We start from the raw sequence: 18945 nt of genomic DNA, 5'->3' as shown, positions 1-18945 counted from the left end.
TAGGTTCAGATTTCAGACTCCCCCCAACCCCTGAGTCTGGGGGGTGTTTGGATCCTGGATTTTGATTGTGACCGATCTGTAGCATTTCGGGGTGATCTGAAGGTGAAGGAGGCTGCTTGATAAATGCCAATTGGGTGGCAGCTCCAAATACAAAGGCAGCTTGCAAGACAGCACAGAATCAGGAATGAATAAAGGAAACCAAGAGAAACGTTAAGGAGACTTGAGCAGAGTGCTGAGTGCAGGAGGGATGTAGGAAGCAATGAGATCAGAGATGTAGGAGTGGTACTGTGGAGTTCTCTGAAGATGAAAGCTTGAACTGAATGGGAATACAGAAGGGGAGCTGGTGATTTAAGAAAGGGAAAAAGTGGTCTTGGCTGTGTTTTGGATAGATGCAAAAGGCTTGGTGTAGGCGTCAGTGGGGAGGATGAATTTGATGTTTTTAGTGGAAGGAGAAGCAGGAGGATTTAGTGACTGCTGGGATATGAGACAGAAGGAGCTAGGATGACCAGACTGAAGAGGTAGTATCAGTGAGAGAAGCAGGAAGGGAGAGGGGCTGGGATTAAGATGATGAACTCAAGAGTTAATTATTCACCATTACTAGATTTGATATTCTCTGTCCTGCAGAAGCATTTGCAAATGTCTCAACATCCAAGGGGGAGATTTAGTAACTTGATCAGAGATGGGCGTGAGATTTAAGACTCCAGATCTGAACAGCCTCAGAATTTGGAGACCCGGATATGAGTCTGAATTCTGCAGCCTGAGCTCATCTCTGTGGTTAACTGAAACATCTAATTATCTGATGCAGTGAGTACCTTTGAAAAGGTTCAGAAGGATACTTCAGTGATAACCACTGTACAAATGCTTAGAGAGATGAGTTTCTTTGTCATTGATCAATCTCAGTGATGAACGTGGCCAGCTTTTTCCACCAGCATCTTCCAGTAGTGGAGCACACTCCCTTTCCATGTATAATTATCCTAATTAATGCCTGCTTGCTGTAATTCACATAAACAAGACACACTGCCAGGAATACACTATTATTAAGCCTGATTTTTTAAAAACTGTATTTACAGCATCAGTCACAATATGCAGTAGCTATCATCCGCCATTTTGTTACTCAGCTGGAGGGTCACAAGGGAGGGAGGGGCTGGACCGGAGACACATTTGGTCGGGAACAGCTGCAGTCTTTTAGAGTACGTGACTGATATACAACCTGCAAGTTCTCAGATCCTAGACATCAATCTAAGCACATTCCAGCAATGACAAATCACCAAAAAATAAGCACTAAAAGGGCGAAATTTTCTTGTCATGGAGTCTTGCAAGTGAAATGTTCTTTAAGGGAACCAATTCTGCACTAGCCTCTACGGGATTGGACCTGACATCTTTTATAGCAATTCACTGCCTACAGATATAGCAGCTGGGAGATGGGTTGCATTTATTAATTATTATTATTATATATTATAGTAGAGCCTAATGGACCCAATCAACATGGGAACACAGTATGAGACAGTCTTTGCCCCAAAGAGCTTACCGTCTAAATGGACAGGACCAACAAAGGATGGGAAGTGAAACTGGGGCACAAAGCCTTGAAGTCACTTGTCTATGGGCCACCCAGAAGGTCCGAGGCAAAACTGGGACTAGAACAAAAGGTTTTCTCCAGCCTAGTCTAGGGGGCCTATCCACTGGACCACAGACCCTCTTCATGTCAGATGGTGCTGTGCCTACCACTTGCATCCTGGTCCTTGTAGCAATTCAGACTAACCAGGAATGTCCAGGGAATGTTGCTGCTTCATTCAGTATTTTCACAGGGAGTGACCCTTAGAAATGGGCAGAGCGCTAAAAGAACAGAGGCTGTGAATGTTGTTGTTGATGAATCAACACTACTCAGCTTCAGATTAGACATAGCTACCATGAAACTGTCATAAATATAAAGGGAAGGGTAAACCCCTTTGAAATCCCTCCTGGCCAGGGGAAAGCTCCTCTCACCTGTAAAGGGTTAAGAAGCTAAAGGTAACCTCACTGGCACCTGACCAAAATGACCAATGAGGAGACAAGATACTTTCAAAAGCTGGGAGGAGGGAGAGAAACAAAGGGTTTCTGTCTGTCTATATGCTGCTTTTGTGGGGGATAGACCAAGAATGGAGTCTTAGAACTTTTAGTAAGTAATCTAGCTAGGTACTTGTTAGATTATGATTTCTTTAAATGGCTGAGAAAGAACTGTGCTGAATGGAATAACTATTTCTGTCTGTGTATCTTTTTTGTAACTTAAGGTTTTGCCTAGAGGGGTTCTCTATGTTTTGAATCTAATTACCCTGTAAGGTATCTACCATCCTGATTTTACAGGGGGGATTTCTTTACTTCTATTTTCTTCTATTTTTATTAAAAGTCTTCTTGTAAGAAAACTGAATGCTTTTTCATTGTTCTCAGATCCAAGGGTTTGGGTCTGTGGTCACCTATGCAAATTGGTGAGGCTTTTTATCCAACATTTCCCAGGAAAGGGGGGGTGCAAGTGTTGGGAGGATTGTTCATTGTTCTTAAGATCCAAGGGTCTGGGTCTGTAGTCACCTAGGCAAATTGGTGAGGCTTTTTACCAAACCTTGGCCAGGAAGTGGGGTGCAAGGTTTTGGGAAGTATTTTGGGGGGAAAGACGTGTCCAAACGGCTCTTCCCCAGTAACCAGTATTAGTTTGGTGGTGGTAGCGGCCAATCCAAGGACAAAGGGTGGAATATTTTGTACCTTGGGGAAGTTTTGACCTAAGCTGGTAAAGATAAGCTTAGGAGGTTTTTCATGCAGGTCCCCACATCTGTACCCTAGCGTTCAGAGTGGGGGAGGAACCTTGACAGAAACACATCCACCAGTGCTACGCATCTGCCTGTAGAAGGTATGGAGGTGAGGTAAGGTCCAGATGGGAATTCCCCCGGCATATGGAAAACATTATACAGCGTAAGTAGCAGAGTCATATTGCTATGACCAGCTTTAAGTTTACGATCCTCTCCTCTGACTGGCAAATACAGCCCTCCCCCGTCACCTGGCTGTACAAATAACTAACATATTCCAGAATGCGTCTGTATTGGAAGCTCATAACACAACAGTTAATCTATAGCACACAGGCCTCTGTTCCTATGCCTGACCCTGTCATAGATTCATAGATTATAAAGCCAAAAGGGACTACTGTGATGATCTAGTCTGCCCTCCTGTATAACACAGGCCATAGGATTTCCCTGAATTAATTCCTGTTTGCAAAAGAGCATCTCTTTTAGAAAAACAGCCAATCTTGATTTTAAAACGGCCAGTGATGGAGAATCCCCTTGCTATATTGCTGCTGTAAACCCCAAATTGCTGGTAATACCTCTGGCTCCTTTCTTTTTAACCTTCACATGTTCAATACAGATTTTGCCCTTCCATGGGAATCCTAACTCTTTGAATTTTATGTTCTTTGTTTTCCTGTTGCAAAGCAGGGTGTTTTTATTCAACACCACAATCTCTTGACACCAGGCGGGAATCAGAAGGTGTTAACGTGATGTCATTTTCCAAAGGTGTATCCCAGGAGGAAGCATTTACTCCTGGCATCTCTCTTTCCGCCAGCACTGGTTGTTATTAATCCAACGGACAACTGCTTGGGAATAACGGTAATTCTGCTCCAAAAGTGGTTAGACAACCATCATTATCTTGTACTCTGACAGGAAGATGATACTCTTTAAGTCAGTTACTTTACATATTCACGCAGCACAGTGTTATTTGGAATACATTTCTTTAGAAGTTACCCTTCCTTAGGAAAGGCATTTGCTTTGTACATGTCTGGCCAAGACACCTATTTCTAAAGGTAGGAGCCTCTTGTTGGGCTGGGAGGTGGTAGTGTGCAATGACTGAACCAAGGGATTTGTAGTCTGCATTCTTGGCTTCTATTCCTTCTTCTGCCAATAATGTGCTATCTGAGGAAGGGTCTTTACGGCAGCATACAGACTGGCCAGTTGGGGAAGGAAAAAGAAGAGTCCCAGCTACAGGTCACTGCACATCCCTTATTTCTGGGCTTGCTTTATTTCCAAAACCAAGACTCAAAACCAGAACAAATCAACTCCAACCACTGGGTAAATAACCACCCAAGGTCTTTCCAGCTACAGCCAGCAGGAAAGGAGAAGGCACAGCCTTCCTCTGCAATAGCCACCTTACATCATTTCCCCTTTTTCTTTTATAACCCCACCCAGATCAGCTCTATGATAGGCTGGAATGGAGTAATTCCATGCAGGCTGGAGCGCATTTACACCTTGCCACAGGGATGAAATCAGCAGCTGCAAAGAAAGAGATCAGTTACAGACCAACAAACAACATCCTACTTTATTGACCTACTGCACAATTAACTAGTCATTGTACCAGAAACTAGTTGGGGTTATTTTCTTGTCAGCATCAGCAGACATGTGATATTTTGCTCTCAGTTTGATCACAGAAATCTGTGATCATATGGAGAAGAACTGCATGTCTTGGCAGGTCAGATAATGGAAGGATAAATACGGAAGGAAACAGCAGGACCTAGCAGCAGGACAGCTAGAGCGAGGAGCATGTGCTGTAGGGTTTGCAATATCCCAGCAGCACAGATAACGAAGTTTTGCAGCATGGTAGCATCTATTCCTAACGGAGAATGTTCATTAAACTTCAACCAGGCTTCACTAATGCTGCAAAGCTACAGACTGAGGCCACGAGGCATTAAGCGTCCCTAGCTCCCATTGAAATCAGTTAGTATCAGACCTTTAATTCAGCAAGTTCTTAACTCTCTTGTATTTCCATTACTCTGGAGGAAGCCTTAACTCTTCGCACAAAGTAAGACTGGCGGTAGGAAAGGAGGAATTTGATTGGTCGCTGGAAGCTCTAAGCCCTGCAGCAATTGGACAATATTACCAGGGCTTGGAACCTTGAGAACCTTAATGTCATAACTTTCACAAGTGTGTTTCAATGCCATCCTCATTGCCAATGTGGAATCTCTCAAAGCTGGTTGGACTCAAGCAGTAACTCTTGGTTACCCAGTGGGACATATAGAAGGGATTCTGGTCCCCTACCCTCCAGCTCAGGCATGGCTTTCTCAAGGTGTCTGTCCCCATCTCAAGTTGCATGTATAGAAGGAAACCATTTCCCTCCTTGGGGACAATTTCTTGATCTATCCACAGAGCCAAATTCCTCTCTTTGCCTCCAGCTCCTTGTGGGTCAGGAACTGGGATCCCCTATGGCAATACACCAGTTTCAACAATAAGGAGGAGGCAGTGGACTTGCCTTTCTGGCTACCGAGTCTGGCCGCCATGTGATTGCACCTGAGCTAGTATGTTAACCTGCTGGGGCACATTGCAGCCCCATGCACCATGATCCCTGACAGTTTGCCCACATGTGCCCTGTTCCCTAACACATAAGACACCTCAAATCTCTATGGTCACTCTTTGGTGGGTCAGTATAGAGCCACCACTCCCTCCAGAGTGTGACTACCCACTTCCAGAGGGTGGGGTGCACTCATCTGTGTCCCGACCCCCTGCCCGCCCGCTCTCTGAGAACACCTTCCTAAGGTGTCTGCCCTTGTGCCTTCACCTCTCGTGGAGCGGAATCACTCACTTCTCCTGCTCTCAGACCTGTCCCTGGGCTACAGTAACCTGTGGACCAGCCATGCTTACCTTGCAATCCAACTAGGTTCAGCACCCATGGTTCTTCCCTTCAGGAGTCTGAGACCAGTGGGGAACACAGTGCCCAGACAGCCTTCTTAAAGCAAAACAGTGTTTAGTCTTGACAGTAGAAATAAAGCATAACATAAAAGAAAAAGGATTTTAAAACAACAGACAAAGTCTATATACAAGTCTACCTTATCTTAAGATGTACCACTTCATGATCATGGCTTATGCAGGCCGAGCTTCATGTGACATCCCCAGTCTGTGTGTGTCAGTCTGAATAGCTTCTCCACCACAACTGCCCCTGACTTCTGGACAGTGTGTGTCTTTAACTGTCTATAGTTTCTTTGATCTGTTGGTTCCCAGCATTGGCAAAGCAAGCTTTGTAACACGCTGGAGCCAAGATATAGGATCTTTACTGTTAATAGCTCAGACATGGTCTCTTAACCACCTTGAAGTGTTACCAGGAAGGTAGCTTATCTCAAGCTATTGTTTCACTTGTTGCTGTTTTGCCCAACAACTTGTGGGGAGGGACAGCTCAGTGGTTTGAGCATTGGCCTGCTAAACCCAGGGTTGTGAGTTCAATCCTTGAGGGATCTGGGGCAAAAATTGGGGATTGGTCCTGCTTTGAGCAGGGGGTTGGACTAGATGACCTCCAGAGGTCCCTTCCAACCCTGAGATTCTATGATTATTATTAAACTAAACCTGATGGACACAGACAGGACCCTGTAGTTCTCTCTGGCTCAATCGCTGCCAATCTAACTAAACCCAGCCTGTGCTGCTGCTGTGACCACTGGCCTGGCCTGGATTCAGAAGTCTTGCAAGGGATAGCTGACAACAGCTGGGTGGGAAGCTATTTTCCCATCCTGGGAAAAGTTCTGAGATTTAATTTTTTTTCCTGCATCAGGACAGAAACAGAAAGATTTTCCATGAAAAACCAGAAAGATCTAAGAACAGCGTGATGATTAGAGAACTCACCTGGGACGTGGGACACATGGGTGTGAGCCCATGCTCTAAATCAGGCAGAAGCAAAGATGTGAACTCTTCTAAGCCCCAAGCTTGTCTCTCTCACTCTAGTTTTGACCAAAAATTCCACCCTGTCGCGAGATCCTCCCACAATGAAAGGTTCAACAGCACCCACGAAAATATTCAGTTTCAGCAAATTGGTATTTTTAAAAAAAAGGGGGAGGGGGTTCCAATGAAAAATTCCCAGTCAGCTCTAATGCAGACGATGCTGCAAGAGCCAGAGGAAATCTAGCAAGCGGTCACCACAGATGAATACGACACAGCTCCTTCTCTCCTACAGCTTCCCATAGAAAACTCAGCGAGAGGGGCTGCCAGAAAACAGCAGGGCCTTGAAAGACGGGTGATCAGTAGCAGATAAAACATGATATCATCAGTGGAGAGCAGCATATAGGATTACTACCCAGTGGGATGGCTTAACTGCCAAGACACTGCCATGCTGATCAAAGTATGTTTGTAGCAAAAATACAGCACGTGCTGTTTTAATAACTGAGGGTGGAATTGACTTCAGCCCCTTAAAAAGATTACTTCATGGGATGCTGTCGCTGCCTGTGAATTTATTGCTGCACAGAGGAGGCTACAGTATATAACTCAGTAATTGCTTTAGAGAAAGTTCCACTTTTGGACCTGGGTCACTCCTCCCATGCAAACCCAGGGTCTGCCAGAGTGGGAAAGGGAAACTGTAAAGTAACCATTATTGAGCTTTCCAGATTATTCCATTGGAGGGGGGGGTAGCTTTGTTCCCCCACGCCGATGAAACAAACAGGCATCAGAGCTCAGATCTCTCGGATCAGCTGAAGGACACAGCATTCTGCACGTCAGACACTGCTCATCTTGCATGGACCCTAGGGCTCCCCTTCCTGCACATTCACACTGCTCCCAAGCAGGCCTGGTACCACCGGCGGGACATTTGCTCCACCAAACAATCTTCAAGGGGACCCAAATTCTGGTCAGAAAGACCAAGATTATAAATCACAGCAAAATACTGACAAAATAGCCAAATTTTTACTTTTTTAAACTCTTAAACTCCAAGATTGTCCAGATTTCAGAGTAGCAGCCGTGTTAGTCTGTATCCGCAAAAAGAAAAGGAGGACTTGTGGCACCTTAGAGACTAACCAATTTATTTGAGCATAAGCTTTCATCAGCTGATGAAGTGAGCTGTAGCTCACGAAAGCTTATGCTCAAATAAATTTGTTAGACTCTAAGGTGCCACAAGTCCTCCTTTTTTTGAAGATTGTCCAGGGTTCTGACTAGCTCCCAAATGCTTGGAGGGTTGTTTGTTTTTTAAAATAGCAACATCCAGGGACCACAAAATACCCACTTGCCCCCACAATAATGGTACCCTACCACCAGCCCTGCTCCCAAAGACTATCCATCTGCCACCATTTTGGGACCTTCCATCCTATAAGGTCAGGGAAGATTCAAACCAAAGAAGGTTTTCCTAGAAAAGTTAATACAGGTTCAGGTTCTTGCCATTGGGCTCACCTCTGGGAAGGAAGGTCTGTGTGGTATATTCCTCCTACCGGCTCTTCAGTCCTGCCACCAGACCACCCCCTTCCTGTATACAGATCTAACACATCACAGCGAGCTCTCCAGGATAGGGGATGGTGCTACAGAGGCAGTTGTGAACCACATTTTCTGCCAGTAAAAAAAAACCCAAGGAGTACTGTACTTGTACTCCTTGTTTTTTTTTTGTTTTGTTTTGTTTTTTTGCTGATACAGACTAACACGACTACCACTCTGAAACCCTTCTGCCAGTGTATGGCGAAAACCATGTATAGATTCTAAGGGGAAGATTTGGCTTTGAAACCCCTCCCATGCTGCATCCTCCCTTGATTTCTGCTTCGAAGGCTTTTTCTGTCCAGGGACATTTTCTTGGTCTAAGCTAAGCTGTGAATTTAAACAGATATAGTTACACTAGTTTAACCACTGTGTGGACATTCTGGTAGAAGAGTGTCCCTACACGGGGTTAAACGGGTATAAATATATCTGTATAGCCGGTAAAGCTTCCCAGGTAAGCAGGGCCTAAAATATCCCAGTCCAACTCCTGAACTCTTTCCTAGTCCCCAAACCTGCCTTCCCTGTAACAATGTGTTAGTACCTCATGCCCCGGGCAGTGTTTTCGATCTGGTGGAGTAAGGCGCTTCCTCAATGGGAGTAAAGGTGACAGACTCTGGCTGGCCTCCCATTTAAACTGTCCTGACTTAGGCAATACCCCCAATGACATAAATAAGAGGTTGCTCTGAGTAAGGACTTCTGGGTGTGGCCCTTGCTGGCCATGGCATAGTACTTGCCCTTTGTCCTCCTAAGTAATATTTAATGGACGTACAGTTCTATTCTATTACTATGAGTGGCTAACTCTACTCTACTGCTGGAACAAAAAGGGCATTTCACCTTCCACCTTTCAGCCTTGATCACACACAGACCATGCCAATTTGAACTAGGTGGTTGGACTAGATGACCTCCTAAGGTCCCTTCCAACCCTGTTATTCTATGATTCTTCTCCTGGTTTCATTCAACTTTAATCTAGTTATAAGAGGACAGATAGTTTGGGTACGTACAGCACAGTACAATAGAAATCAGTGCAATGAGGATAGGTTCCATTCATACAGACAGTCTCCTACCTCACTAACCTATAGACACTACAGTACAGGATTTCTCATGAAATCTTTTTAATGCTAGATTTGTGCAATTCACCTTTGTGCTGTTATCTGAGTCTCCCCATGTGCAATGTACAGTATTTGCATTATAATGTACTACGCAAGATGCTAAGGAGTGGGAGGCTTTATACGTTATTCAGTCCTTGACCTCAATGAAAGAAGATAATTGCGTCTCAAAGGTTTGCTCCTGGTTACGTAAGAAGGAATAAGTATAATCCAGATAGAGGTGGTACATTAAAAATAATGGTTTTTAAACAGGTTGCTCATGTTCAGTGAGCTCCATTCTAATCTTTGCTGCTTTCTCCCTTATAAGGTACAGCGTCTGGTATCACTCCCCCCTTTTGGCACATTCTGAAGTTAGACAATAACATTTCTTTCCCTCTCAGTTTTACCCTCCATAGAGCAGGCAGTGTTTTCTCTACCATATGTTTCTAATAGAGATTGAAATTACCATGGCCTTTTGAAAGAGGGATCCAAACTGAAATACAAGATCTGAACACCCACCTCCCCCAACACCCTGAAGGTATTTAAAATTCAAATCCTGATCCACAGCCACATTTAGTGCCTTGAACCCTTTTTCATCTGTTTCCTTTTGTGCCAGCAGCATTCATCATACAGGCATAGTTAATCATGCCTTAACATGGGGGAGTGAGGAGGGGGGCTTTCAAAGCTACGTTTCTATGATACCACCCTTTTAGCTCAGCTCTGTGTAAAATATTACTTGACAAACCCCCACCGCAGAACCAACAGGAGTGCGAGATGGGGTGAAATCCTAGCCCCATTTAAATCAATGGCAAAACTCCCACTGACGTCAGGATTTCACCCATTGTGCGCAGACAGGCCCTGTATAAACAGCAGCCTTTGCATTTTTTGCAATATTTTTTAATTTCTCAATGACAGAAGGATGGAGTTTTGATAAAGGTCTACAAAGCCGGAGGCCATGAGGATTGGGCCAAAAGAAATCTGATGAGGTTCAACAAGGACGAGTGCAGGGTCCTGCACTTAGGATGGAAGAATCCCATGCACTGCTAAAGTCTAGGGACTGAGTGGTTAGGCAGCAATTCTGCAGAAAAGGACTTAGGGGTTACAGTGGACGAGAAGCTGGATATGAGTCAACAGTGTGCCCTTGTTGCCAAGAAGGCTAACGACATTTTGGGCTGTATAAGCAGGAGCATTGCCAGCAGATCGAGGGACGTGATCATTCTCCTCTATCCGGCATTGGTGAGGCCTCATCTGGAGTACTGTGTCCAGTTTTGGGCCCCACACTACAAGAAGGATGTGGAAAGAGTCCAGTGGAGGCAACAAAAATGATTAGGGGGCTGGAGCACATGATTTATGGTGAAAGGCTGAGGGAACTGGGATTGTTTAGTCTGCAGAAGAGAAGAATGAGGGGGGATTTGATAGCTGCTTTCAGCTACCTGAAAGGGGGTTCCAAAGAGGATGGCTCTAGACCAGAAGTGGGCAAACTACGGCCCTCCTGTCTGGCCCCTAAGCTCCTGACTGGGGAGGCTAGCCCCCAGACCCTCCCACGCTATCCCCCTTCCCCCGCAGCCTCACCTCACCACCGGTGCCACGCTCTGGGCGGTGGGGCTGTGAGCTCCTGGGGCAGCACAGCTGTAGAGCCCGGCCTGACCCGGTGCTCTGGGCTGCGTGGTGATGGCGGCAGCAGTGTGGCCTGGCTCCAGGCAGCGTGGTAAGGGGGCAGGGAGCAGGGGAGGTTGGGTAGAGGGCAGGGGAATTCGGGGTGGTGGTCAGAGGGTGGGGGTGTGAATAGGGGTCGGGGCGGGAACAGAGGGTTCAATGGGGGCAGGGGTCCTGTGGGGGCAGTCAGGAAGGAAGCGGGGGTTGGATGGGGCGGCAGGGGGCGGCAGGGGGCAGTCAGGGGACAGGGAGAAGGGGTGGTTGGATGGGGCAGGGGTCCCGGGGGGGCAGTCAGGAAGGAAGCGGGGGTTGGATGGGGTGGCAGGGGGCAGTCAGGGGACAGGGAGAAGGGGTGGTTGGATGGGGCAGGGGTCCCGAGGGGGGCATCAGGAAGGAGATGGGGGGTTAGATGGGACAGAGGTCCTGGGGAGGGGGGCGATAGGGGGTTGGGGGCCAGGCCATGACCCTCTCCCCTAACTGGCCCTCCATACAATTTCCGAAACCCGATGCGGCCCTCAGGCCAAAAAGTTTGCCCACCCCTGATCTAGACTGTTCTCAGTGGTACCAGTTGACAGAACAAGGAGCAATGGTCTCAAGTTGCAGTGAGGGAGGTTTAGGTTGGATATTAGGAAAAACTTTTTCACTGGGAGGGTGGTGAAGCACCGGAATAGGCAGAGGTGAAAGTAAGCCTGTACGCCCCAGTACGGCATACCAGCAAGAGCCAGTGCGCCGTACCGGGGTGGATCGGCTTCCCCAGGTGCAATTGAAAGGGCCTGCGGCTCCCAGCCACAGCTGGAGTCCCTTGCCCTTTAAATTGCTGCCAGAGCCCTGGGGTAGCGGTGGCGGGGCTCGGGCGGTGATTTAAAGGGCTCGGGGCTGTAGCGGGGGCCGAGCCCTGGGCCCTTTAAATCGTCCCCGGAGCCCCGCCGCCGCTTCCCCAGGGCTCCGGCAGGCTCCGGGGATGTTTTAAAGGGCCCCAGGCGGTAGTGGCGGCCGGAGCCTCGTCCCCGGAGCCCTGCTGCTGGAGCCCTGGAGAAGCGGCGATGGGGCTCTGGGGACAATTTAAAGGGCCCAGGGTTCCAGCCGCCGCTACCGCCCTGGGCCATTTAAACCACTGCCAGAGACCCCGGCTGCTGCTGTTACCCCTGGCTCTGACCCCCCCAGCCCGCCCCTTCCACCGAGGCCCCGCCCCTTCTGGGGGCCAGAACCGGCCCCAGCCCAGCCTCGTACCTGTAAATCCCTAGACTTACTTTCACCCCTGGGAATAAGTTACCTAGGGAGGTGGTGGAATCTCCTTCCTTAGAGGGTTTTAAGGTCAGGCTTGACAAAGCCCTGGCTGGGATGATTTAGTTGGGTTTGGTCCTGTTTTGAGCAGGGGGTTGGACTAGATGACCTCCTGAGGTCCCTTCCAACCCTGATATTCTATGATTCTATGATTCACGCTCTGCTACCTTAGACAGGCTGATTCTGCTACCCTTGGGTTCAGTGACAGCAGACTTCATGAGTAGCCCCGTTGATTTCAATGGTATGACTCACAGAGTGAAGTGTCACTCAGTGGGTTCAATCAGAAGTCATAACCCATCCCAGGCCTGCTCATGGGTCAGTACAGCTATACAATGCCCCTTATTTGCATTACTTACTTCCTGAATTGCAAGGTGCCAATCCAGCCCAATGGGAATGAAAATGGCAGAACCTATCCCGGGCGGGAGAGACATAAGAAGCCATTAGTGTATAAGCTGAACAGACTAGACAGGACACATTGTCTTCATGTGGGGGGAGGCAGTGTGGACAAGTGAAGGGAGATTAGACAACGACTCAGAAAATATGTCCCTGGCTCTGCCACTGGTTTGCTGGTTGACTATGGTCAAGTTCCATCTCTGAGTCTCCATTTCCCCACCTGTAAAATGCGGATAATGATACTGATCTCCTTCGTAAAGCACTGTGCAATCTAGAGATAAAATCTACTCTGTAAGAGCGACCATGTCATTACTACTGGCTTCATTCTATGGCAAATCACAATCCTCCACAGTACAAGAAATAATCTCCCTAGTGACAGTTCTTTGATGCATTAAATCCTAGCTCTGCCTTAAACTTTAGGCTTTTTCAAGTCCTAGGCTGCATATTGTTTCCTCATTGTCTTACCCAAGCAGAGGTTTGCATCATGCAATGTCAGGAGGGATTTGCTTTTATTATTCATTGCTGAAGGCAAGGGAGGTTAGATAAAACCCCATGGAAATCATCACCTGCATTCCCCCCTCCCGCACAGAACATATTTCACATTCCTCATTCTATGCATCTCTCTCTTTCATCTGGATTAGTCAGGCAGTTACGATCAGCTCCTGCTGAGCAGTAAAAGTGTACAGCAAGGGCACAAAGTGCCATTTAACAAGGTACCATGGGCATAGTTCTCAGTAACAGGATATTCCCTTTGCATAAGCATTGCACTGCAATTTCCTATGTTAAGACAAGTTGATCATTTATCCTGCTCTCAACAGTGAGCTGTTTGAACTGGTCCAGTCCAGTACAAAAAAACCCCCAACCCCCCCCCACCCCCACCCCCCACACACAAAACCCCCTTCAGTAGCAAACATGAAGGGACTGTGAAAATACTGCAGCAACACAGCTTCTAATCTAATCCTGGTTTAACTATACGAAGGTATTTCTCCCTAAACTCCATGCAAAATACTTTTCTAGTAAGCATTAGCTATTGTCAATCTGTGGCCACCTAGGACTTCATACTTGTTAATGCGCTGAATACCACAGTACAGCTGAACTTCACAGTGACAAACAGATCTTTGAGCCTTTTGCTCCAACTGAGCTAAAGAAGAATCTCCATTAGCTATAAGTTGTATAAGGCCTATGGCACACAGCTGAGCCATCCTAAGTCCTTCCAGTAGAGAGCAGCGGTGCACATACACACGCTAATCATACCATTACAGAATGAGTGGTGCACATGGATCACGCTGCACAAAGTCAAAAGATAGGAGCATGCCGGCTGGACCACACACTTGGTGGTGTTGTGTTTTATATAGCTGCAGCTTCTCCTGTTTAGGGAGTTATGTAAGAATCTTAAACTGTTATATGCCATTAATCGGGCACTTAAAATGCAAGTCATGCACTACAATCTACTCGGTTGGATTTGTGATGTTTTCTGGAGTTTACATAGTGCTTTAAATAGAAGCCTTAAATGACAGATTTTCTGTTTCCTAATAGGCTGGAGTCTAAAGAGAACACAGTCTTATTATTTAGATGCCTCGTCTCAGAAACAAGCAAGAGGAACTAATTGGTGGGACTTGCAGGCTAACCAGAGCAGAACATACATACAACAAGAATCAAGATCTGACTGATTTTGTAATAAGGGGCAAACAGATTGGCAAATATGTATCTTTAGTTGAATATAAATATATAATGATGAATGAAGGATGGGATGTTTTTGACATAAGAAAAACTAAGGGAGAATAAAGAAAAGGAGGACTTGTGGCACCTTAGAGACTAACAAATTTATCTGAGCATAAGCTTTCGTGGGCTACAGCTCACTTCATCGGATGCATTCAGTGGAAAATAAAGTGGGGAGATTTATATACACAGAGAACATGAAACAATGGGTGTTACCACACACACTGTAACAAGAGTGAGCTATTAACGAGAGCTGGGGGGGGGAAACCTTTTGTAGTGATAATCAAGGGAGAATAGACCTAGTTTACCAACAGCACCAGAACATGCACTGTGCATTGGTCAGTGATTCAGAAAAGGGGCTGCATTGCAGAGTGGTGAGATACATCAGTTTATGATATATTCTACACATGTTCCACATACAAAAATCCCAGATGAGGTCAGCTAGAGCAGTGGCTCTCAACCTTCCCAGACTACTGTACCCCTTTCAGGAGTCTGATTTATCTTGGGTATCCCCAACTTTCACCTCACTTAAAAACCACTTGCTTACAAAAGCAGACATAAAAATACAAGTGTCACAGCACGCTATTACTGAAAAATTGCTTATTTTCTCATTTTTACCATATGATTATAAAATAAATCAATTGGAATACAAATATTTACTTACATTTCAGGGTATAATATAAACAAGTAATTGTCTATATGAAACTTTTAGTTTGTACGGACTTTGCTAGTGCTTTTTATGTAGCCTGTTGTAAACCTAGGAAAATACCTGGCTGAGCTGATGTACCCCGTGGAAGACCTCTGTGTGCCCCAAGGGGTATTTGTGCCCGTGGTTGAGAACCACTGAGCTAGAGCATTGCATAGTGACCAAGTGCAGTATGTTTTCTAGGGTTAAAAAAAGAACTGGATACGTTCATGGAGGATAGGTCCATCAATGGCTGTTAACCAGGATGGGCAGGGATGCAAAAACATGTTAGCCTCTGTTTGCCAGAAGCTGGGAATGAGCGACAGAGGATGGATCACTTGATGATTCCCTGCTCTGTTCATTCCCTCTGAAGAACCTGGCATCAGCCACTGTCAGAAGACAGGATACTGGGCTAGAGGGACCAATGGTCTGGCTCAGTGTGGCCGTTCGTAAGTTCTTATCACCATTTCGCCTCTAAAGACTAGGTTGAGTGCACTAGAGTAACGTGTTTGGTAGCTTCAGCTAAGTCCTAGTGGATGCTCATACACAGTCTTTTCCGGCAAGATGGCCCAGACCAGAAGAGCAGGGCTGTGACAGGCCACAGGGAGTAACACAGAGGAAACACAGGGCTGTGACAGGAGTAACACAGAGGAAACTGAGGGGAGCGCAGTTTGAGTCAGGCCTGCAGGATTTGACCTTGAAGAATGAAAAGTGATGTAAATGCACCCTGCTGACGAGAAGGCCGAGGCCTGGTTCTCCACTGCCACTTACACTAGGCAAAGTGGGTGTGAGCATGAATTGAAAAGTCAGATGTGGCCACACTTTTGCATAGGTGTGAAGGGCTACATAAGGTGAAAGCTCCACACGACTGTGAAATGTGTGTTACAGTTGCCATTCCCCAAGTAGCTGGGCCACGTAGAATTTAACAGCCTGCTGCTGCTAGCTGCAACCTCCTCCAGCTCATGTGAGCTTTGGTGCTGCAGTGCTCAAGTTCAAGTCTGACTGATGAGCTGGTCCGGAACACAAGAGAATGGAGAATCAGCTCCTTGGTATGCAGCCTGAAGCACGCAGATCCATCCCCAGATTTCAAGTACTCCAAAAGTAGTTAGGTCTGGGGAATTAGTTTGGGCTCATGCTAATCACTGTTCAAATTTCTGTTGAACAGCCACTAAAAATAGTGCACGAGAGATAAGGTTCCATGGCATAGCTACAGCAGCCATTCACCCTGGAACAGGAAGACACAATTAGAACCTGACATAGGAGAAACCTCAAAAAGTTTGAGGTGCTCTAATTACAACAGCAAAATTCAGCAGGCAGTCCCTTCCCCACCCCCCTCCCCAAATCAGTGCCCAGGAGGCTGTGGCTGCAAAAAACAAGCCCCTGATGGCTGCATACGACCATGGTGACTGCATTTGAGAAACGATACACTAGAGACGGATTGCTATGATTCTGCAGTGAGCCAGAGGTTGAGGAAGTTATATGCACTGACACCTAGAAATACTTCCCAGAAATAGAACCTAATACTAACAGAAGGCATCCTGGGCAGCTGCAACAGGTGCCCAGAATAGGAACAATAAGTGCTTTCCCCTTAGGAGAAGAGCTGTGGTCCTATTGCTTGCCGTCACAAATATGTAGATGCCAAGAAGCTAAAGAAGCAGCAATGGAAGATTGGATGAGAGTGGGCCTAAGATGCAGGTTCTCCTCTAAGACCAGTGTTAAGTCAGGAGTAACTCAAATGAAGTCTATAGAATTCTGTGGATGCAAAACTAGTGAAAGCAAAGTCAGAATCAGGTCCGCTGCCCAGAACTGAACACGACTCCAGAGCTGAGCTCTTCGAAAATTTGCGAGGGCTGATCAATTCTGGGGATTTGGTTTGAGCCAATCTCTCCCTCGGACAGCAATCTGATTGACACAGAAGGAGTACTGGTTTCGTTTCACATACCTTATGAGAGTAATGTTGATCTACAATCCTTGCCAACCCAAAGTCGCCAATCTTCAACACCAGGTCCTCTGTGCTGATGAAAATGTTGGCAGGCTTGAGGTCTCTGTGCAGTATATTAGCTGAGTGGATGTACTTCAGCCCTCTCAGCAGCTGGTACATGAAGAGTTTGGCATGTTCCTCAGTCAGTGTTCCTTGCTCCAGCAGTCGAGCCAGGTCAGTCTCCATGTACTCCTGGACTATGTACACCGTGTTAAACTTGAAAAGTTCCCCTTGCAGATCGGCTCCCTTAGGTCCCAACACCTCATACACTTTCACAACGTTATCGTGGTCCAGCCGGCGGATGATTTTAATCTCTCGGAAGGCATGCTTCATGCTCCGCGCATCGCTGATGGTGATCTTCTTCACAGCCACTTTGCGGCAGCTTTTGCTGTCAACTGCAGACAGAACCAGTCCATTTGCGCCAACGCCCAGGGGCCTGAAATCAACAAAGCGGCAACCCAGATCATAGCCATACATGCTGGCGATACAATCGCACTTCTCTGCCATCGTTGGGCTCCGTTCTTTCTTTACCACTTGAAAAACTGAGCAAGGCAAAGAACTTCCAGCTCACAAATGTATCTTGAAATCAAGCAAGTCATTATTACCCACAGATACCTTCTGGGTTGCTTGTTCTGAGCCCATAGTTTCAAAACAAGAGACTTCCAGATACGTAGAAACAGTGAAAATAGATGTCTGAGCAAAATGATATATTTCAAAACAGATGGGGGGAGGGGAGGATACTTTCCAAAGAGCTTTGAAATTTGCAATGCAGAAAAAACAATGAAAAAATAGTTCTTCCTATCAAAACACAGTTAGTTTATTTTTCTTGAGGCTATTAAAAGATCCAAGATCCATCCACTCTGTTAAGTTCTTCAGCCTCTCTCGCTTTTTTCTCTCTGAAGTGTACAATATATTGCTGAAATAATAGGCTAACTGGTGTTGTAATTAGCCTTTCTCCTAGGTCTCTGTATTCTCACTTACTTCAGGTGTTGCTTCACAGCGGAGTGAAGCTAGCAGATTTCAGCATTTAATGTGGGAACCTAGAATTGCTTCGCATCCTGCTAGTTTCCAACCGTGACCTTCAGCCCCCAAATTCCTCAAATAACCTTCAAACTGGAGAGCTACACTTTCCAGAGGTGAATTCGAATGCCAGTTTTCTTTCTCTGAAGCCAGTAGTTCAGCGAGACTTTGTTATTCTTTCTGCCACCCTCTCTCTATATACAGGCCCCATTTTCCATTTGATAGGCAGAAGGGTTGACAGAAGTAAACCGCTTTTCTGACTGAAACTTGCTTTTCATCAGCTGAGCTCAGCGCAGTAAATTTCCATGCTCAATATTCCAACACTTTCCCCTTGTATATCTTTTGTTAACCAACCCAAGTGTCATTTGATCTTTATAGCCGGTTGTAACGTTTATTGCTAGTGGAGTTTCCTGCATCATACTGCCTGGCTATCCCTCAGTGGTTCTCAGCCCTCCTCCTGGAAAAAAAGAAGAGATTGATTGATTTGATAAGAACATCAAATATGCGCCTCTTATGTAAATTCTTTCTCCTTGAAGGTTAAACATGAGCAAAGCAGTAGGTGGGAAATATCAGTTATGACCGTTAGGAAATTAATTAGTTATGCTCTCCAAATGCACACATCATTAGCAGCTTTTTTCAAATGCTTAATTCTTTCTTTTTAAACTGAAAACATAAAGGGCCAATAATACATACTTTGTGTTTTGCTGGGTTTTCTTTTTTAATGTTTGAATATTTTATGCAAACGTCTAAGATTTAATAACACTTATGTCTCCAACTTTCCAGTTAGACAGCACAGACAGGCTTAACTGAATTGCAAGAAACCTGTATTAACAGTGCATGACACGCACAAGGCATTAGGTGCTAAGCAACCCAGAGTAAAGAATTTGTCACGTTTTTCTT

At 46.0% G+C, this 18945-nt stretch overlaps 1 protein-coding gene across 2 annotated transcripts in view; it reads right to left on the bottom strand.

Annotated features, from left to right (window-relative positions):
* MAPK4 (mitogen-activated protein kinase 4) overlaps positions 1-17532 on the bottom strand; it is a 69580-nt gene extending 52048 nt beyond the window's left edge. For both annotated transcript variants that reach the window (XM_077816216.1, XM_077816217.1), the window contains exon 1: positions 16987-17532. In XM_077816216.1, the coding sequence (XP_077672342.1) occupies positions 16987-17532 (546 nt within the window). The remainder of the gene's footprint in view (positions 1-16986) is intronic.
* Between the last annotated feature and the right edge of the window lie 1413 nt (positions 17533-18945).

Source organism: Eretmochelys imbricata, chromosome 5, assembly GCF_965152235.1.
Source record: "Eretmochelys imbricata isolate rEreImb1 chromosome 5, rEreImb1.hap1, whole genome shotgun sequence".
NCBI classification, from domain to species: domain Eukaryota; kingdom Metazoa; phylum Chordata; order Testudines; family Cheloniidae; genus Eretmochelys; species Eretmochelys imbricata.
This window is presented reverse-complemented; position numbering and strand designations above follow the sequence as displayed.